Genomic DNA, 22,861 nt, shown 5'->3' on the forward strand with positions numbered 1-22,861 from the left:
TTCTCTCTCTCTCTCTCTCTCTCTCTCTCAGTCTTCATTAATATCTACCAGTCATTTTTGATAAGGTTTTCTCTTCTTCCAAATCAGGGTGTCCGACTTAGCAGGAGGTTAAACTGTATTAACGCTTCAACAATCAGAGTTTGACTGATTCCTGGAATTCCTAAAAAAAAAGTCCACGAATGGTTGTGTTCACCATTCTCGCAAGATCGGTCGCTTGTGTAAATTTAGGACAGGTTATAAACAAGTCAGGTGGCTGAGATTAGGCTTAATCACAGCTGTGCTGTGGCATGGACACTACCACGGACAAGTGTTAGTAACAGCTGGACTACCACCTTTTAAACCGCCATATTATTCACAAGGATTACTTTCAGTAACTGAACCCTTTGCTACTCTCGAGAAATGCTAGTTTAATAGCTTGGTTGACAGGAAATTTAAGTATCACTCTGTATTTCATGCACAGAGCAGTGCTGTTAACTGCCATTTTGATGAAAGGTGCCATAAAGGTTACGGCCATCAATGCTAGGCCAGACTTGATGTAAATGCCTCAATATATTATGTTTCGCTCCATGGTGTAAGTCTCCACTCCTAAACTCTTTTAAAAGGATTGTTTTCTCTACTTTAAAGTCTCGCCCATCTCCAACACTTACTGATCCCTTCGCAAAATACGAAATCGGCTTGATTGTCGATGTGCCTTTGATATCGTAAATTTATCTATCCGCAGAAGTGATCTGTCTCCTGTGCCGTATCCCGGCAACGAAGTCGAGATTTGGTTTATTCGGATCAGACTAGTTAACCACTGCTGTTAAAACGGCACTGCGAGTCCTCCTTGGAAAGGTAATGCGGTTAAACATTATGGAAGAAGAGTCACCATGGAAGGGAGGTTATGATCAAAAAGAGAGGAGTAGTTCAGTAATGCTTCTTGCATGTACTATACAGTGATGTTGTCGTTATGGAATGTGCAGCTAAATCGTGTGTACGGCTATCCACATGTTTAAACTTCATGCGGTTTTAAAAGTACACTGAGAAGTTATTGTACCGAATGACGCTAAATGGACTTTACGGATAAACCCAAATTAAAGCAAATATGCATAAATCCAGGTTTATTTGAATGTGCCTTGCGAGCGAGAGGCCGTCAAGCTCATATCAACCTCGTGAGGACGAACCGGGCGGGCTCCACAAGCCCCCTCGAGGAGGTAACATGCCCCTATATTTACCACTACCCACCTCATCCCCTCTTTCCAAGGGTGTGAAGGCTGAGGTGGAAGAGGGAAGCGTAGAACTTATTGCAATAAGTAGTACCCTCTCAGTAGTTTTTTTTCTATTCAAACTAATAATTACATTGGGATCCGATCTCATGCTTTGATTGCTACCAAAGAGAAAGAAATTTGACGCAAACTTCTCAACTATGGCGACTTATTCCTAAGACATGCAAAAATGATTATCGCCTTTAATCCTGTAAACGTTTGATCCCTTTTATGACAAACAAAACAAATTTAAACTAAAAAAACTAAATTTTATTAACTAAATTACTCTAAAAGGGGAAGAAGATAGTCTCAAGCAATTCCATGGGTCAAACATGTGCGCTATCTCAAACCAAATGGGGAAATTCCCAAACCCTTTTGATTTCATTAATATGTGCTAAGATGTAACAACTTCTTTTTAATTTTTACCTGCCAACAGACTACTGTCACATCACAGGAGCCTTATTAACTTGGCTAGTTATATTCAAGGGTCGGCGTGATTGGCATAATCCTGCGTCAAGTCTGAAAGCACAAGGGAAGCGTTGGCACAACATTTCGAGTGGCGCAGTACCGTCACCTCAATTATTAATTCAGTCATGAAGCGGTTTTAACCAGCATCATGTTGCCATGTCATTACTGCTATGCATGTCTAGTAGCGAGGCGGTCAGTAGAATTGGACCTCGCGATGGATGGAACGCCATCGGCCCCCGAGAAGAATTGTGATATCTGTACCCCCTTATTTATCACTTCCCAATAAAGTATTTCCACATCCAACTCATCCGCTCATTTCGAGAATATGAAGGCTAGAGTGGAAGAGGGCGACACCGAGCCTACTACGGGTACAGCTCGCATTCCTCACCACCTTGTTAACCAGAGTGTTTTCCAGCTACCGACACTTGTGACCTGCAATTTTGCCCAAAAGGGCCGTGTTTTATTTTGTGGTATATTTTAAGGCTGCAATGATAAAATTATTGCAAAAAACAAATCTAGCGGAGCACAAGTTGAACGGTAACCGCAAGTTAACTGCAAAATTTCTCCATCATTTGAATGACCATTGCAAAATTTTCATGTCTTTACCGAATAACACGACAATATTGTACCTAAAGTGTGTCGGTAAAACACCTCTAAGCTGAATGCCTGAACTTTGTACTTTTGAACGGAATGCACACTTTGTTTTTTGCTCAGGTTAAGGTAAAGGAAACAATATTTTCCCCATCCTGCTTACACAATTACCTTTGGAAGCACAAACCACGTAAGCAATTTTATTCAGTTCAAGGCGATTAATGCTTTCATTCAGCAAATGCCCAACACGCTAATGAATTCAAAACCGATGCCAAAGCAGTACATTTGGCGTAGTGGCTATCAGAAAACACCAAGCATACCAGCTTATTGCCTCTTGAAAGTTCCTAGGCACAATAGTTCTATACTGATTTTAGTTAAGAAAGAGCTAAAAATTTCTAGACAATTAACATAGCAGCTTTAAAATTTGGTTGATTAGGTACAGACTCACCACCGGCTTCTTAAATAGGTCCATTTTTGCCATGGGGGACTAAAATGAGCACAAAATGGCAAGAAAAGCCCAAAAACGTCTTCCATTGTCCTTTGTTTATGAACCAGGGCCACGGATGGCTATGAAAGCAGATGAAGGATCAAGTGTAGCTTAAACAATAATATGAAATGTGAAATGAGCTTAATTTGGCCACACGCACACTTCCAGCTTTGTAACGATTCGAGGCAACTCAAGGAGCCAATCTATTAGCAGGTGTTACCTTCCCAGATTCCTCGCTTGGTGGGTTCTTCTACATGAATGTGAGTCTTTTACCATCCTGTTTGCCTCCCTGTTCCGCCTATGAACTGGAACTTCTAGTTCTACCAGGTTTTTGCCGAGCTGGACAAATAGTCCCACCATCCTTCTTTGATTGTAAAAGTAATGCCAGTTATTATTAAATACCCTGAAAGTTGACACTTACCCGAGAAGTAAGGGCTTGGAAGGGGCAAAAAGTCCTGTGGTGCAGAGGTAATTGAATAAGCGAATGGTTCGTTTGTGTTTACATTGCATGTGTTCTATGGCAGTAATTTACATGACCTGAATGGAAAATCGTGCGATTTCCGTCTCACCCACACGCACACGCACATGTATCACGTCAGGTAAACAACTGAACAGCTTTATTTCACCTCTCCAAGGCCACAACTTCACCGCAGCCAAGAAAAATTCGTGATATCTCGAAATATGAACGAGTAGTGCCGCAATCGGTGTACTTTTAGTGGTAGTAATAATTGACTCAAAGAATCAGGAGAATTTTTCACTTCGGCTGCTCATCAAGTCAAACCCGCAGCCCTTACAAGCACTTATTTTGAGCCAAGGTTAAAAATGACTTCTGCCTTCAGGGCAAGATTTTAGTACATAATTGAAGGAGTTTTGGTGGGTTTGTGTGAATAAAACTTGCAAAGTATTATAAAATCCGAACTTCTGTCAGTGATTAATAGCACACCTTGATGGTGGACGAAGTAACTTGGCTGCCTTAGCATTAAGGCTTCTTTGAGTTCCAAATTATCGATGCAACTATGACAACGAGCCAGCTCTGCAATGAACTCCCCGCATTTATGATATTTGAGCGCTTCACCAATTTGAGTGGGAGGCGTGGGCGCCGTCTATCCTAAACGATCGGCTCAGCGATCACAGATCTATCTGTGCTTTGTTACTTATCAAAAGATCAAAATAAAACAACTTAGCCTCTTAACAAACAATTAACGGTTTGAGGCTTACCAATAGCAGCGACTTTCATATGATAAGAAAACCAAACGACGAATATGAACAGCGGAGATGAGCATGTTTATTCTGTCTGTCTTTCTGGATGTATTTCATACCTATCCTAAAAGTGGTGGCGAGATTGACGGGTCACATACACAAATCACAAAACAAGGAATATACTTAGTATAGTTTGAAGGCAAGACTGCCCTAGAATTTTTGAGTGTAGAACAATGGCATATGGGGTTGGAAAGATGCAATAGACAGGTGTGTGTGGGCGTGTGTAGGTTTAAAAGTAAACGTAATCATGAGAGTGGGTTTAAATGAGCATCTGATTCGGCGTTTGCTTGGTAAAGCACATTCAGCCGAAGACTTGGAATATATATTGGGATCTGCGCGAGCCGTATTCGATAACTCGGTTGAACGAGAGAGAGAGAATAGAAGCAGGATGGGAAAGTGGCAATAATACGTTCTTTGTCATCTCCAAGCATCTACTCAGCAAAAGCCGTGATCACCTCACGACCTGAACCGCGAATCAATATGACGCGTTTTAAACCATCGGTAAGTGTCTCCACATACTCCATGTAGTAAAACTCCGAGCCCGGGCTCTTTGGTAGCGCAGGTAGATTAATAAGCACCGCAGCTGCATCTGCCGAGCGTTCTACAATCAGTTCGTTCAACCGTTTCGCACTATGCAATCGGCGTGGTGACGAAGTCCTAAAGTTAAGTCACAAAGCTCATTAGACGTTTAACTACAAAAAAGACAGAATTGCGTTTTCTGGGTAATGATTCTTCCATAAGGGCAGAAACAATAAGGTGCCTTTCACTTTGAAGTATATACTATACAAATTATCACAAACTGCCTCATCTAGCGAAAAATTACGACAGAAAGTATAATACAAGTAGATAGAAGTACTATAATTACGCACTTTTTACCGGAAAGATTGTGAACGCTTTCAGCATTTTCAGATTCCCCTTCGCCAGTAATAGCAGCGCGTAGAGCCGAAGGGGAGAATGTGAATTCATTGAGGCGTTGATTTGCTGGAGTACTGTTTTCCGATGAGGGGGTGTCACCATTGCTACCATCTTGGGATCCACTTTTCTTCATGCCAGCAACTCCCTCGGCAAATGTTACACTGTGCTGGTTCATACTCTTTTTATCATCTTCACTCTCCCGTCCTCCCTCGTCGCCCTTCTCCTCCTTATTCCCTTTCTTCCTGTCATCAGCGTCACCAGCTTTCTTGACTTCCCTTACTGGATTCAGTAGATTGACATCTGTTTTACCCTTGGACTGGAGTTGAAAGAAAGGGGACCGCAGCTTATAATTAGCACTACTTAATGGTGTTACATTAAAAAGAACTAACGATGGCCGTGGTCAATAAAAATAGAAGATAAGAAAGTAAATTTTGGGGAGGAGAATTAATGCCTCCTAACGTAGGGCCCGCCAAAAGCCTGACTGTATAGAAACAGTAAGAATTGGACGTTTGTTTAATAAAAATGTGATTGGAAAAATGAAAACATGAATGTACACACAGTGCAGGCAAGCACCAACTAATTAAACATACCGCTTTACGACGCTGGGAGGATGCAAAAAGAGTCCATTAATAAGCTTCATTAAAAAGTTTTCAGAAAGCAAATGTCCGAAAGCAGAACTAAGTTACTCGAAATTTTTTCAACAAACTCACAAACATCTTTTGTTATAAACAAGCTATAACTTTTACGTAAGGGATAATGACCTTAACCACTACAATATACTCTGTTTACTAACAAAATTAAAAGTAGCAAGTGAAGCATACTTCTCTTCGTTCTTCGGAAATCGCATTTCCAGAGGAATCTTGTGCAGGCCCGCTAATAAAGACCTTAAAAATAGAAGCCTTTTTGGTAGGTTTTGGAGGAACAGGGATCTCGCCATCAGCACCTTCGCGTACGCCCACATAGTGCTCGTCAATCACTGTCTGCAAATCGCTCTTTGCTGCAACGTCCTGACACTTCATCTCTTTAAGTAGTTCCCTCCTTTGATCAGCAGCAACTGTACGTTGTAGCGCATAAGCTGAGATATCTGTTTTAGACTAAAAGCGGAGGAGGGAATGAGCGGTAAAACACAGAAGGTAAAAGTGGATATGCTGTTAAGGAAGCCCACTATATTTCATGTGACAAAACCTACCATTTCGACTATTTCCACCTCAGCTGAGATGCGTAGGTCATAGATAAATCGTGTCATGACGTTCTTGAGCACTCCGTTCGGATCCGGCTCGCTAGTGACCACAAAAACACGCAGACGACACTTGCACCAGACCCGATTACGGAGCAGAAGGTAAGCCGTGAGAAGCAGGATACCACCGTCGTGAACAATGAACCAGAGATCCACAGTACCAGTTAGTGCAGTATCCTTTGATTGGGGAAAAGCCTCAATGAATCGGGGCATTAGAATGGCCAGACTGCAGGCTTGTGCTGTTCTTAAGATGGCTAAAGTCACAAAAAAACCATCCCCATGCATTAGAGCTCATGACAAACTTACGATTTTTTATCTACTCCTTTTTTTAGACAAGAAAATGCGAAAGACTGGTTTTTCGGGAAAAAGGCAGCCAACTGAATATTGCTCGACAATTTGACTATCTTTTAAATATTAGGGAGTATCACGCAACCCCTAATGACTGCCTCGGAGTTTATGCGTCTGCTTAATGGTCGCGATGCATGAGATTAGGATGAAAACTATTAGGCGATAAACTTTGCAATTTCACTTTATTTGCAAAAAAAGATGAGTAATGCTGTTTGTAGATCATGGGAAAAATATTTATTCAACTTCAAGCCAATATCAACCGGGGATTTGGTTTTACCCATCCTTCTTCCGCCTTTAACTTATTTAATGAGTTTGATTTTGAAAAATAGATCTCGAAGAAGAGGTATAAATCTAGTGATGAAAGTGGACATTACGATTCACTTAAGGGTAAAAATGTTTGCCGATAGTCTACCATCGTCGGTAGTCATTAGCGCTAGTTTGATTGTGCCTGGAAGTACAATAGGCATTTCTATATGACCCTCTGACAACCACCAAAGGATGAAGATGAAATATTTCAGGAATTTACGCAAACTCACAAGTAAATTGCAGTAAGCGAGAGTTCTCCTTGTCCTCAGTTTGCCTCCAATCCTCTGGATAAGTAAGTAGGATTGTATTGTGCCGCAAATTCCCCAGGCCGGCGGACTGTACCCTGAAGGGTAGTCCAATTTATATAATTTACAAAATAAACCTTCTAGAAGATAAAAGCATGACTCAAAAGTTATTAAAAATTAAAAAGATTTCCTATATGCACACACAGGTAGCTCGATTAAGTGCTGAAATATTACATAAAAGTGGGTTGTAACATTAAAAGCGATCAAAATGTGGTTAAATTGTACAGCTACGACATAAATAGCAACTTCTGACTTATCAAATATGATCACGGGAAAAAAATTACATATTTTTCATTCCCTCAGCGACGGACTGGGCGACGATGACGCTGGCAAGTCCTTTAACACGACATTTGAGTAGCTGTTCGTCTAATTGAGTTTTTACGAACTCTACATCATCCTTTCTGGCACAGATGTCACCCTCAAGAATTGTTGTCACTAAAGTCAGACCTAAAAGACGAAAATTTGAAACAAAATCACAATAAACAACACCGTTTTAGGTTCACTTAGGGCATATATTGGCGCAATATGCTATTTTTCAAAGAGGATCTAGATCAAATGACTATATATCACCAATGTCGTGAGAATTTGACCGTGTGGATGCATTTAAAGCCTTAAAAATGTCGCGCAACCCGATAAAGCAGTGCTAAAACTATTCATAAATAAATCACACTATCTGATATCTAGAGCTTTAAAATTGAGGCAAACGAAGTGGATTCTCTGATCATATCACGTGTGATGTTTCTACCTTTTCCAGCTTTTAATTGCCGTACGAGGTGGAGCAGATTTGATTCACCCACTGAGAGGTCGTTTCTAACAGGAACGTAGACGAGTAGCTGAGGCCGCCAATTTTTGGTGTGGATGGGTTTTGTACCCAAAGCCAGAATAGCCCGAGTTGCTGCGGTAAATTGCAGTCCTCGCGTTGCGTCGCCCCATTCCTTTGAAGCTCTAAATTTATCAAAAAACAAAACACAATCAGCCATGTTGAGAGCTGCAAAGAGTCAAAATTCTGATAAGGAATTGAACAATTGCTTGTTATTAATTTATCCATATCCAAGCATTTACGCAGATATTAAACATAACGAAAGAATTTACTTATTAAATATTCAGCAATCTATAATCACGATTAAACGTGTTCCTTTCTTCGCACGTGTCTAGGGTAACACATCACACATATACCACCTTTAGTTGGTTTGACGTTTCACTTTTTGTTGGTCAGTAAAAACTGAACACAGCACATCCTAAAGTAGGAGGCAGCCACAATGGAGTGCATTTTTCTTATATTTTAGGTAAAGGAAAGTCCAACTGAGAAAATGTATGTTCCACTTACCCCATATATTCGATGTATTTGTAGATTCCACCAGCAATGATCAAAGCAACCAAGGCGTAGTACCAGCTCGAGATGAACATCAGAGTGAGACATATGCAAACTCCGACACTAGATAAGAGCCTTATGGGAGGAAGAACTGCTGCATTAATATCTGCTAGATTGCTTAAGTTGTTGCTAAATATATTCAACTAAGCGTTGCTTCTGATGCTATCTTGTTAGAAAGAGTAGACCTATTCAATCCAATATTGCCCCCCTATGGAGTTTAACAATCTGATTTGATTGTCAAAGAAACTCAATACGAATAGTAGGCATCCAAAAGCATGTATTTAATTGTTCAACTGTCCGTATAAATGAAAGGCACTATTTAATCAATTCGAAATTTGACTATTGTTATGCAACGACTTGACATTCCGGTCAACTGCATACCAAAATACAAGAATGCCTCGATCTCCGTAATTTTCACTTCAGCTTGGCAGCATGGTTCCATGACTGTTCATTCTAGCACACCTTAATACTATCATAGGAAAGGCTTGGGAGGCTGAATCAGAAGCAGCGGCATTTAAGCTTGAATTTTTTAAAAATCTTTCATAGATGAGTGCGTCTGCGAAGGCTCGCTACAGAAAGGTTAAAAGGGCAGCAATTTTCGGCGGACACCCCGCGTCAGGGCGGCTAGATAAAACGGCACTGGAAATAAACAATGTGAAAGCTTTCATCATGGAGCCATCCACGATGTTTGTTTGTAGATAATTTGGATTGTGTGAATAAATAGTGTCTCCAGTGACCGAACGAAGACTAAATAGACGACTAGACGGCATGACAATGAGAATGGTATAGCGGTCTAGAACAAGAATGGTGGCACCATGGAATCTTTTACCGGTCTTTCGGGCCCTCTGTACTTCAATCATAACAGTCTTTAACAATATTTTAGTTTATTACGATTTCGAAGATGACTTGGATGCTATAGTTAGGAAATTTTACCTCTTTTCTGACAACTAATACACCCGAGCTACAAAAATCATAGTCCCAGTCGATTAATTTGACCGTTTAAAAGGCTTCAGTTGTTTATTAAAACATAAAACAGGATTTCTCATTCAGTGTACTTTTTTAAGGGAATTCCTTAAGATAAGTAAGAACTTATCCATTCACGACACAGTCAATAAACCATACAACTAATGTCATTTGAGGCTATGCCAGACAATTTAGCGTCAAATTTACCAATGGTGGTATTTAAATCGCGGTCTCCAGCTAGGCTCCTTAAGGTAGTCGTTCAAAGCCGTGGCCAAATTGACAAACCCGTAGCAGAGAAGGAAGAACCTAAAGAATACGAATAAAATTTTTTAATCATTAGTGACAGGAGAGCAGATGATGGGAAAGAGAATTCTCAATTATGGCGGGAAATTCCCTAGCTGAATGAGACGCCTTACGAATTATATTGCTAATTCAGTATGTCATTAGAGAATTGGTTGTTTCAAAGCGTCATTTGAATTGCTACATTTAGATAGTCTGGACATTTGCATGATTTAATGTTATGGAACTGTAGAATAGCTTCTCTAAAAGGATTTGCAATGCTATTCTCTTGATTAGTTCCTGTGGCAAGTTGGCCTTAATGGAGATTGATGGGCATGCTAAACTATCCAAAATTTGGATACAGGAACGTTAAGAAGAGAGTGCTTGTAGGAAAGTGAATTCCTCCTCAGAACTAAATTAAGGCAACTTATTCGAAAATAAGGACCATTGTAGCAAGGCGGTTGAAGCTACAATAATTAACAGCAACAAACGTGGGATTCATATTCAAAGTGCTTTTAATTTATATCCCTTAATAAATTATTTGTGCATTCCCAAGTGTCGGATACACCAATGGCATAAACTCAACTAACCTGCCAATTTCAAACCATTAATTAAAGAAAGTTCATACAATCACCTTGTAATTAGCAGTAGTTATTAAAATGGATGGAATTTAACCCGCATTTACATGAAGTATTTCAGCACATTTAAGCTTCAATTACTTCATGTTTAGAAGATTAACAAATGGTGTTTGGACGCAATCTAGTCATTCAAACTTATCGAAACGCACTTTCGGCTAACATACAACACCTCTAAGTCCATACAAGCATTGCCCACGCATTTCAGCCCAATTGCTTCTAATTTCCAACCAGACATAAGGGCTATACTTTTCATGCAAAGACGGATTTGGTGGCCTGTAATTAAAATGAATATTCCCTACCCTGAAGGTGGCATAGCTTCAATCCAATAACACACGCAATAGTAAAATTCGGCAACTTATTACAAGTGAGTGCAATAATTTCACCAAGAGAGCAAAAGGGCGGCTAAAAAAATTTATTTAGTATCCTTAAAAATAGTAAAACACCGTCCCAATGAAGTAAGGAGTGGGGCGGGGCTGCGAAATTATTCATAGAATAAGTCAAATTTTTTTGAGGACTTTCAATTATGCGATGCCTCGCCGATGAATGGATAGGGATGGAATACCGAAAAATGTCTAATATCCTAACCGAGTTCTAGTTAATATCTTTTTTCCAAAGATAAGGCAGTCAGTAAAGTTTCTTTCCCGGAACGGCTTCAGCTATACCAAGAATGTAGTCATAACCATGAAGGAGGGAATAGAAAATTACCGGCAAGAAGGTGATGCGCCCTAGACCTCTGCGTTCAAGAAGTCTGGGTTACAGCACACAATCCATTTGTCGGCGTATGGCAGCTAACCTAATTTTTACGTAGGTGTGTATGTTTCCAACTTACATAGTAATCAGGGGCGTGATAGCATCGATTGAGGCAATTAAAACTGCACCCTGGCTGATAGCATAGGTAAGTAATTGGGCGCGCAACGGTTCACCGCGTTTTGTAACCACCTTGAAGATAGAGAGGAAGGAAATAACTTCGTCTTGAGCAATTGCTTGCAGTAGACGGGGCGCTCCTATAACAGTGAGGAAAATTATTGGCAGGTAGTTGCTATCTTAGAAAAATAGTTCAAGGTGAATAATCTGGAGAAGCGTTGATGATTTTCTACCGAAGCACACGCTTGTGAAAGGTAAAGAACATTAAAAATTGGGTTGCGCATAGTTGGCACAAGACAGTGATTTACAAGAATACAGTCTTTCAAGCATTATCACACTTTTACAGTCACTAAAGAAAAGCTGAAAATGGAAGAAGGGACGATTGGTCACTTTTAAGGTGCCTTGTAACTAGTTTTGCAGCCTTAGACTAGAGATTACCTCGAGTCTAATCAAAGAAAACCTGCTTTCCCCACACAATTATGGGAATGGACAGGTTGTCCGAAGCATCAGCTCAGTTTGGAAACCACGTAATTAACCATGGATTCATCTATAATTTAGCCAAAAAACTTCATTGAACTTGTTTCAAGAATCGGATTAATTTTGGACTCTAAGTGACGATAAATATCCGTTAAACTGACAAGAGAAAAGCTGAGTAAAAACGTTCTCTACTTATAAGACCTACTTCCAAAAAGTGAATGCAATGTGAGCGTTTATATTACTGTCAAGGAATTTGTTTTTACCGAAAATCACCCGCCTCCACACAACTAAGATCCCAAGGCAGATAGGGGGAGGATTGTTGAAAATCCACTTTTAACTCAAATTTAGAGCTGTCTAATTCCACCCTCGTACTTAATTCAAAACAACCTTAAAGGGTAAAGATTTCCCCGTAATGCCGATGCCAAGGCAGTAATTAATCAGTGATTGCGCTTTCAAAAAGGCATTGTGGTGATGAAACCAAAAATTGGTGCAACATTGACGAAGTTGTACCCCAAAGGAAGTTGACTGCATCAAAACCAAATCAGCTAGGTTGTTGTGAAAGAAAAATAAAGAATTTTCTGTCTTGCATACTTAGTAATGCTAAAAATTTTCCAAAAACATTGAATAAGGTTGAAGTTTTCAAGCTTTTGTGAAAGTCAGGAATACAAGTCAAAGATTGAAGAACTTCGTCTTAATCTCAGTTATTAGGATATCCACTGAGTTCACCAAAATTCCTTCTTACTTACAATGATAAATATTAAAAGAAAAAAAGGCGACCTGATTTAAACAAAATAAGTAATGAAGCTTGTATTTCGGAAATCGAAGAGCTTATTTACCTGTAAGACACTGAAGACCGGCTCCAATGCTTGCAAGTAAAGTGCCGATTCGAATGACCCAATAATGTGGCCACGCCAGTGCTGCGACAAGCATTTCACCGCCCATTGATTCACCAAACCTGAGGTGGAACAATTCATATATCCGTCAGAGTAATTTCGCTATATTTTAGCGAGAGAGCCCCGACTTACTTGTCTCGAAGAACACGACCATCGGCAACAGCAGGAAAGAATAAGGTCGTTGAAAGATCTATTAGCAGGCTTAGTCAAGGAAAATCTGTAATATACTGATACTGGTAGAGACAAGATGGTAAATACGTAGTTGGATCAAGTTTGAGGGCATATTTCACTTCTGGAAAGCGAATTTAGCTGACGAATTGCCTGAGAAAGTGGAGCAAAGTCCGACAATTCTAAGAGAGTTTTGCTAAAACTGTCTCTCTCAAATCCTAAATAAAACAAGTTATTCGATTTTAAAAGGATACACACAAAACTGGTGACCATAACGGCACAAAGCGTTCCAACAGGAATGGAAAATTGAGGGTTTGCCAAATCGCCAGATCGGTTGGAACCTGCCATCAGACCTGTAAAATGGAGCAAAGAAACAGTAGGCAGTGTTCGATGTAATTGAATAATCAGATCATCAAAATAAATCACAAATTTGCTTATAAAGTTATGCAATTTTCTCTCCATTTATGCTCTTCTAGTTTCTCTAACAACTCGAACAAAAAGTTGGAATTTCCCAATTGTAGGTGTGGAAAAAAAACTACCGTTTCAGATAGTGCGATACGTCCGTTTTGCAATACCCATGTCATTTATCATGAGTTATCTTTTTCGCGGGTCAGCGGTAAGTGTAAAGGAAAATGTCATTTTGCAAAGAAAGTAAATTAAAAGAAGAGATAATAGAACCAGTTATAGAAAGACGAAATAAGCAGTTCATCCTTTGTGGCGGTTTAATTAGGAGCCTGTAAGTGTACATGAATTAAAGCCTCTGGGAGCCCAACAAAATCGGTCCATGTTGATGAGACCCGCTGATGTTTTTCCCTTAATTGTCTTTATTTAACGCAATGAAGGACCTCAAAAACACTCGCATTACTGTTAAACCCTTAAAAGTGGACGAACTTGTGACCAATCAAATTTGGACACAATGTGTGACTTTTTGCCTGGTAGGACAGGTGAAAAAGGCGTTGTCATCGGAGGATCGAAATAGCTGACAGTGTAGTGTCAAACGCCTCTCTGTACAAACAACAGATGCAATGCGAAATGAAATTAATCGTATCCGACGTGCCTGCTTAGTAAGGGTAAAATATTCCCCACTGTGATTTTCGGTGGTTGAGTTAATAAGCTCTAACAACGCTGTACCGCTGCAAATGAAAAGTACATCTGACGCTCAGTTGCAGCTATGAAGAGCCAAAAAAAGCACAAAAGTTGGTTCAGAAGGACAAAAGAGCAACAGTTGGAGGGGAAACAGAAAATCTGGATTCGACCGATAGATCTAGGGTTCATGATGGGCCTGTTTAATTTGTGTGCATCAGCTAGATCCCTAGGTACACGTTTAAGGGCCTAGAGACCTATTCTGGATACGTGATTTGCTATTCTTGACACATCGAATTGCTCTCGCAATTTATTAATGTCAAATGATACTGAGAAGTCCGATCCAAAGGTTTAAGAATTCGGGCGAACTTACCAGTGACGGAGGGAAAGAAGATGGCGAGCAAGATGGTAAAGCTTGTGGTGATATCAGCAATTGCAGATGCTTGGCCATATTCAGCGCTGGGCGGAAAACTAATATCATCATATGCTTGGCCTGCTTCTCGATAATAAGAGGTGAGAACATTTTCTAAAGTAATGCAGAAGCATTGTTAAGTAATCTGCTCTATCGACCTCTATTATATTCATTTGGGGGTGGACGAATGCTGATTTTGCTTTGTGCATTTGGCGTTCCATAAAAGTGGTTTATTTCTTTCTTTTTAGACATTTAATATTAATTATGTGACAAAAAAAGCCTATTTGCAAATTTTAACTGAAAAACAGTAGAATTTAGGCTACAGAATCGTAATGCACCAGTAAATAAAGGATTAGTATAGCTTATATGAGAACCAGGAGATGATACAGATCTACTACACAAAAACAAATCAGAGACTATTTCTATTTTGTTTGCCAAAGCGTAGGGTAATTTGATCAATTCTACCGCAGCAAACATTTATGTTCCAGGCGAACGATAAAAAAACCCAACCCCAGATTAGTAAATGAAAGCTTACCATAGAACATATTAGAGGCAAGACCTGGAATGGCGGGGAATTCAGTAACATTATTGGAGTTAAAAAATTCACATGCATCAAAAGAATTGTTCCGGCCACAGTAGAGTTGATAAAGAGGGCCAGTGATATTCTTGTGACATTGCAACGCCCCATTCTCGAGTATCCGTGATTTGGCAATCAGGCGACCTCCAAGAGCACATACACTGAATGCAAGGGAGGAAGGATAATCAGTACCACTGAAATTAATAATCCAGTTAATACTATTAGAAATTTATTTTTCAAAATACAAATCACCAAAATGAAGTGATTTTTAAGTGAGAAATGTTAATTTACATTAGAATCATCCTAATAATGGCCGTCTTTGATATTTCGCCGTCTAGAGGACCCGTGTGGCAATGTAACACTATCTCTGGTACACTGACATGGCAAATAGCAACACCGAAAGCAGAAAAAATCTTGAGTTATTAGATTGTCAAGAGTCTTTCCACATACATATACTTGTTTTTATTACCACTGGACACCTTTTGAGATCCTGTTTTAATGGTCGTCTTTGGAAGGCATTCGAGCGCTACAGCGGAAACATTCGCTTTATGGAAGGTAACTTTCAGAAGACAATGCTTAAAGCCGTTTTCAAACTATAAAAACTCATATCTATTAGCCTAAGTGGGTGGACATAACTAGATTAGCAAAATTAATGGTGATTTAGCGCTCCAAGACTGCTCTGAAGACGAAAAAAGACTTAATACTCGGGCGGAATATGTTTCGCCGACGTACAGAAGGGCTTGTGAACTACTGATATAACCCAGGGGCCAAGTCACCCGGTGGAGGTACAATACCGAGGCCTAGATTAGCCCATTACCAAAACCTGAGAGTTAAACAAACGATCAAAGTATTATATGAAATATCGGTCGGCCAAAAAGGCGGAAAAAATATATTTATGCATCAAGCAAAAAAGTTGCCTGAGAGCAAAAATAAAAATCCTCCATCGCAAATAGAATAGCAAGGAAAAACTTTTGGTAGTAAACGTTTCCACTTTTTGGTCCATGTCAGTTTGTAGCCTGGAAAAAAAGTAGATGTCAACTATACCACTGAACTTTTACTTCCACGTTGGTGAAAGCTGATAAATTGATGATATAAACACGAGAAAAGCCTGAAAATAGAGCATGAAACAACATTTATGGAATATTTATTTATTTCTTTCGCGCATTATTGTACAGATTCTAAAACATCCTTTCGAGGAAGCAAATGCTAGAACAAGATTCGAAATTTTAAAATGCTTATTTACATAAGACAAATCAGAAGGGTGTGAATTTGATCGGAGCAAGTTATTTAGACTGCTCGGTATTAAAGATACCTATCTTACCATTGTAGATATTCATCCATTTTGATGTCGCAGTAAGTAACCCATTGAGTCAATTGTGGTATTAAAGACTATTTTGAGCAGAGCCCAGAACAATATGCCCCTCCACTTAAACGATTCCTCGGCAAGAAGAAATTCGACTTTACCTCTGGTTGAAATCACCGTTAGGGATGAATAAACATGACCAGTAAATAAGTTGACAATTCAGGCAAAACCGAGCACCGGTGCATGCTCAACACCAAATACTGCATCGAAGAGAAAAATATTTTGAAAAAGGGGCTGAAGGTATAAAGCTAGGTAGAAAATTTGACGGATAGATCCATTAAAGGAAGACAAAACTTCAGAAGTGAAGTAACTACAAAATGTTTTGGATTTAATTAAGGTACTAATCATCACTGGAAGCATTTCAAGCCACTTTATAACCTTTGCTTCAATATGAAGTATTTCAGCACATTTAAGCTTCAATTACTTCATGTTTAGAAGATTAACAAATGGTGTTTGGACGCAATCTAGTCATTCAAACTTATCGAAACGCACTTTCGGCTAACATACAACACCTCTAAGTCCATACAAGCATTGCCCACGCATTTCAGCCCAATTGCTTCTAATTTCCAACCAGACATAAGGGCTATACTTTTCATGCAAAGACGGATTTGGTGGCCTGTAATTAAAATGAATATTCCCTACCTTGAAGGTGGCACAGCTTTAATCCAATAACGCACGCAATCGTAAAATTCGTCAAGTTATTACAAGTGAATGAAATAATTGTACCCTTAATACTTTGATGTTTTGTTTAGCTTTGCGGTTAGTTAAACGGATTCTGCTTCCGCTCACAGGCCCGGCTTTTGGACCGTGCCATTAGCGTTACAGCCCCCCTGCGCGTTAGTAATACATTTTCGGCCATGTTGTTGTGAATTCAGGGAGGATTATGGGCGCTAAATTGGTGGCGGTGGTAAACAAACCCGATTTCAAAGGAAAACTACCATGATTCTGCTGCCGAATGCTTAGCCCTAATGTTACAGAAAAAGAGCTTTGTTTGCAGGTGAAAGAATTTGTAAAGACACCTAAAAGAAGGGGCAAAAACCATATCTGCTTTCGACAATGATCTCAGTTCCGTGTTCCGCGTAAATGCTATTAACAACTGAAGTGACACTAGCCGTGAACCATCTGGAAAAGTTCGGTACTGATCTGTCTACGGTGCTTACATGAAGATGTCAATTAAATGAATACGTGATACTTCATCCACATCTCTAATAGCTGAATAGAACCCAAATAGATATAGCTGGGCAGCACTGAAGTGGGAACAAAAGTGGAAAAGTGGATTTGACGTGAAACCATATCCTCACGAAACTATTTTAGGTTAGTGTTCTTACGGACAGCGATGGGCATACGAGATGCCCAGCACATTCCTCCCTCTCCCAATACACTTCCCAAACAGAAAGAAACCTGAAATCCGGTGAAAATGCCAAGAGGAATTAGTGACTTCGTGACCAAATACCTTCTCATTTGTAGGGAAATTCGATGATCGACCCGATCGGGTTGTAAGCGATTTTCGTACTACACCAAATACATTATAATGGCCGACAAGGGAATTTGACCAAGGGAAGCGCTAGAGACGACGCCCAAAAGATGAGACAGGCTATGTAATGTTTCGACAGTTTGTTTAACTATGCGGTTGGTTAAGAAGGCACTTAATTCTTCGCGGATTGTACATCCCTCAACCCTCCTGTACATCAGTAATACATTTTCAGCCATAGTGTCGTGACTTCTTACATCATCAGGAAAGACCTGGGGCGCTACAGTGGCAAACACACAAAGAGGCAACTTTTAGCACTGAAAGTATATCAGTTCACGATGCTTAAGTAGTACTATTAGCATTTCCCACAAGTAATCATGTCATTGTCTCTTCTTTGGGTAAAAAACACGTGGCGAAACTATTGATAAAAGACGCTCTACCACCATCCAACTTGTATAGAGGCATAAGTTGATGCTTCAACTAGTCAATTTGATTGTGACGAAGCCTACACAAAAATCAAATTATTAGAAAATGTCTGACGGATATTCCTTAATGGATAAGTCGTCAAAATGTAAAAATGCGCTAAAATGAATAAAAAATAATTCAGTTAAAAATAACTTTGTCACACCTTAAAAAATGTGTGACAACAACAGATAAAACCAGTGAAGTCATTACAACAATCATCGCCAGGGGTGTTAAATTATCCAATGCGAAAAACAGAATTACGTAGTGTGTATTTAAATTAACCTGAATTCCCTTTTTCAAAACCGCTAAATAAATGTGATCGAACAAAGCCTATTGGAAAAAATTGTAAAAATATAATAAAATTTCTAAGATGTGGGCATGGTAATCGCTTCCTTAGATAAACGATTTAATTAACCATATAATAAACTAAAATGTCGCTTTTCATTCCATCCATGCGGCACAACCTCGTGATAACTCAAGCAGTTTCAACATACCGCTACGCGGGGGCGGTTTAAGCAACAAAATGTCAATTAAATATGTATGGCGTTGACAGACATGAATACACTGCTTGGTAAATATTGCTGGCAATAAGGATTTGTCTTTTGAAACCACCAATTCTTCGCTGTAGGCTATGGGTGTCGTGACTATCATCAACAGTTATTGTGTGGTCAAGTTGGACTAAGAGCCACAACTAAAACACTTTAATCAAAAAAAAAGTAAAGAAAGCTTTTGCATTTTTTTCGAAAGAAAAGATAAGAACAGTTTTGAGATATTGAAGTAATGTTTTAATAAAATAACACAGCAAATTTTTTAGTTAATAAATGGATAAAACAAAAATTAGGAATAGTAAAAAATAGTGCATAATAAGATTTATAAGGTAGAAAGTATATCGATACAGTTTATATGATATTATGCGGTTCCGCAAAGACCTGCAAAAGAAATTTAACTCGTTCACCACGGTCACCCAGATCACGGAAACTCTCACTATCTACGGCAGTTACAGACTGATAGACAACAATAAATGAACTTGCAAAATCGAACAAAGGTGCATAACGTAAAATTCCGAAATCTTAAACCAAGATTGGTAAACTTGTAAACCGAGGTTTGGAGAGGCAAAAAATACAGAGTATAGACCTACTAGGGACTTCTGGCAGGACTGGCAGTAAAGATTCCAATGTAGATGCAGAAAATAGATAAGAGTACAGCTGCCAGACTGAGTACGGAGAATTTGCTTACAAAACGTATGCCGATAAAGACGCAGACCATTACGAGGAAAGTCAGGATTGTGCCGTACACCCGTGTATTGTTAAACAGGGAGGCGCTGTCACTTACGTCGCCAAATAGAGATGCCTGAGGACAAACGTATTTCTGCCCAGGGAAGAAAAACCATAAATTGTGAACACTGCGGTAAGCGACTGCATTTAATTATCGCCAATCGTTAAAAGTGGTGATTGAATAAAAAAAATAAATAGTAGGCACTAAAAGTGGGTTTCTGCGACGATGTAAAACACGTTTTTCCGCACTGCTAATCCTCCAGCAACCTGATGCACCGGAATCAACTATTACACATCTATCCTCTGCTATTCCAAAGAAGTTCGTTTTAAAATTTAAAACCAGTTGGTTTGATGTTTTCTGAAATTACATGACACCGCCAATTCACACTACGCGCATGCGTGGAAATGTTTATTTTGACCCCAGAAAATATCCACATATATGACCTGCTTAATTTCGTGCTACAGAATCTCAAGGTTATCTTGCAAATTAACGGTGTATGGATTAGGATTGTGGAAAAATTACAATTTCTTAGCACCAAAGTAATAAGACTTTGCTTGAAGGTAGGCAATAAAAATACTATACGTCTCATTTATAGTCATCAAGACAAGAACGGGTTTAAACTAATCAATGAATTCTGCAAGGCATACGAAGTCATAACAGTAATTCCCTAAGGAACTTACTAGAAAGACTTCAACAGATCCAACTAGATACATAGCGGCTGCCATTGAAGTGCCAAGATAGAAGAGAATTCCCACAGCGCCGCCAAATTCTGGACCGATGGACCGCGATATCATGAAGTATGAACCGCCAGCTGGAACTTTTCCGTTTGTAGCGATAGCAGACATACTTAGAGTGGTGATGGTTGTCTGGTGAGAAAATCCACACCGTTACATATTCTATCGGAAAACCACTGCTTGCTTGTGACAGGATGAAAAGTGTCCTGCGTAAATGCAGGAGTCGCCCACATCTTGCCCCCGAACGCCCGTGGCGTGGATCTTTGGTTATACCACCTAATTAACGAACTTTTCCAGCCCTATGTACATTAATAATAAAGTTATGCTCACATTCTTATGCTTTCTAGTGTATTTAGAAGCGGCTTAGATGTGGAGATTAGTGCGACCAAAGCATCGTCCATATGCACACTGCACAATTATTTCTACCCAAACGTCAATTTTCAAGCTAATGCTTGTACATAACACACCCATTTGCTGTGATCACGTAGAATTATTCAATTAGGTGGAAACGTATATGAGGCGTAAATTTTCGTGTCCGAATAAACAGTCTACATCAGACAGGTTCATTTCAGCTGCGGTCATCACGACCAGGCACGTGATCGTCGTCGCATTCACAGTTCAAATAATTATGAATTATGATAAAGGTATCTGCTTGCACATCTGAACAAGACAAAATATTTAGACAATAATTTACATTAGCTCATGAAGAAAGTTAGAAAGAGGATTCCATAAACACAGAGTTGACTAAGGCATTGCATTAGAGATGTAAAAAAATCAAAATTCTCGATTTCTGTATACAATGAAACCCTTAACTTCAGATCAGGACTTTTTCAGAGTCTCAACTTGTAGTTAGAAGGAAGATAAGACGAGGTGAGAATCCTAAGAAGACCTGAAACTCACACAGACACAACAGAATCCAACCATGAGGAAAAACTGTAAACCACCCGCCACTCCTGCGATCCAGGGCATACGCACGAAGAGGAGGACGCCAAATATGTTTTGAATACATGGTAAGAAGACGCCTAAGAACGTTCCAAGTTTTTGTTTCTACAAAGGATGGTAAAAAAGGAGACAGTATGGGCTATTCAAATATTTGAAAAGGATAAAACGAAGGTCTCTTCAGTTACCTACAGTAGGAAATTAAAATTACAAAGCACAACACAATTTTATCCTATTGAGAGGCTTTTTTCTATGGATCTTTCGTACACTTCCTTGTCTCCACAAGTAAGCAGCCTACCTTTTGATACTTCCGTTGCTACCGCACTTCTACTTCTCGACTGTTTGTTTTCTTTGTGAGAAGAAGACTCTCCTCCAAACGGTTAACCATTTGTGACTGTTTCTGAAGAAGACGTTTTTCTTATACACCTTTCAGTTGTGCTGCACCAAGCAGATGGTGATTGCAGTCGCAATCACTCTTTGGTTGTCAGCACGTGAACACTTTCATTCAGAACAAACAACTCTGCAGTTCACTCACCTCACAAAGCATGCATGGCCTTGAGGGTGAAGGGGTGCCTCAGTGGTGTGAGTGGGGGATGTATGTATGTCTGTGTGTGAATGTGTTAGTATGGGTGGTGGAGGGGTGGTGAGTGAATCCTTTGGGAATAACCAATGATTTACTTGTTTATTTAACAAACGTTCCAATACAAAACCCATTCCCCCCTACAGACTGATCAGCCAGACAATCAGTAAACATTCATCTGTCAACCGCGTTACTTTTACGTAAATCATTGCTGCCCGTTGCTTCCACTACGTTCATCTCTAATTACCCAGAACAATTGTGACACTCAATGCTCCATTAGCAAGAATAGGGGGTCTCCTCCACCCGAATGTACTGCATCTGTGATATGCATCTGTACCACAGGGACTCATCAAAATAATTTAATTTTTTCAACCATTTGTGGGTTCCGCTACTGCATACGACAACCTTTCCCAGTAATATGGAGCAAATTTTAGGAAAGATAGCAGATTTGTTCAACACACTCCGAATTGAATCGAAGTTGCCTTGTAAAGCGTACAAACCGGAATCACATTTATCAGGTTCGAGCGCTATGCGACGAGATGAGGGTGGGTTCGAAACAAGGGGAGAAGAGAACGGCAGGAAATATAGTCAGGCTGACGCATATTTATTCGTGTTTTGTAGTATATGCACATAAACAGTGGTGCAAATTTTTCGGGTCACTGTATGTTGCGCCAAATCACTCTGACGACTTGCACTGTCTTATGCTCAACACCACTGCTTACACTTGTGTAGACATCAGAAACGCATTGGTTCGATTTAAAAATGTCAAATGAGCTAAGGAATCTTATTGCGCATATATCAGATTCTCCTTTTATTTTCTTATGCTAAACCTCATTGACTTCATTTCAAAATAAAAGATAGAAAATGCTGATTGGCTGAGAATTAAAATCCCCCACTGAACATTGAACAAGAGTACAGAAGGGTGAGATTTCATCTGAGTAATGATTTTACAATTTGCCTTCAAATGTACATGCCATTTCTGCCACATTAAATCCTATTTAAAATCTGGTGACTTAGCAACTTTATGGCAACCTACCACCCCTCCCCGAGGCATACATTTAAAGATGTTACATGGAGAATATTTTTAATTGATAAGACATAAAAGACATTCCAGTTTTTCTGATCTATTTAATAGTATGTCCTTAAT

The 22,861-nt window shown here is 39.5% G+C and overlaps 1 protein-coding gene across 1 annotated transcript; it reads right to left on the reverse strand. All coding sequences in view use genetic code 11, as the record gives it.

Annotated features, from left to right (window-relative positions):
• Positions 1–4,481: 4,481 nt before the first annotated feature.
• EGR_00684 (Solute carrier family 12 member) lies at positions 4,482–21,522 on the reverse strand (the record flags this gene model as incomplete). The annotated part of the gene is made up of 19 exons (XM_024489933.1): positions 4,482–4,707; positions 4,920–5,281; positions 5,787–6,059; positions 6,155–6,456; positions 7,087–7,199; positions 7,446–7,608; positions 7,907–8,106; positions 8,489–8,596; positions 9,704–9,802; positions 11,243–11,417; positions 12,591–12,709; positions 12,780–12,837; positions 13,070–13,168; positions 14,272–14,424; positions 14,846–15,048; positions 19,325–19,554; positions 20,142–20,327; positions 21,096–21,242; positions 21,460–21,522. The coding sequence occupies 19 exons, from the start codon at positions 21,520–21,522 to the stop codon at positions 4,482–4,484; spliced, it is 3,279 nt and encodes a 1,092-aa protein (XP_024355336.1).
• Positions 21,523–22,861: the final 1,339 nt, after the last annotated feature.

This window comes from Echinococcus granulosus, assembly GCF_000524195.1.
Source record: "Echinococcus granulosus chromosome Unknown EG_S00003, whole genome shotgun sequence".
Classification (NCBI taxonomy): domain Eukaryota; kingdom Metazoa; phylum Platyhelminthes; class Cestoda; order Cyclophyllidea; family Taeniidae; genus Echinococcus; species Echinococcus granulosus.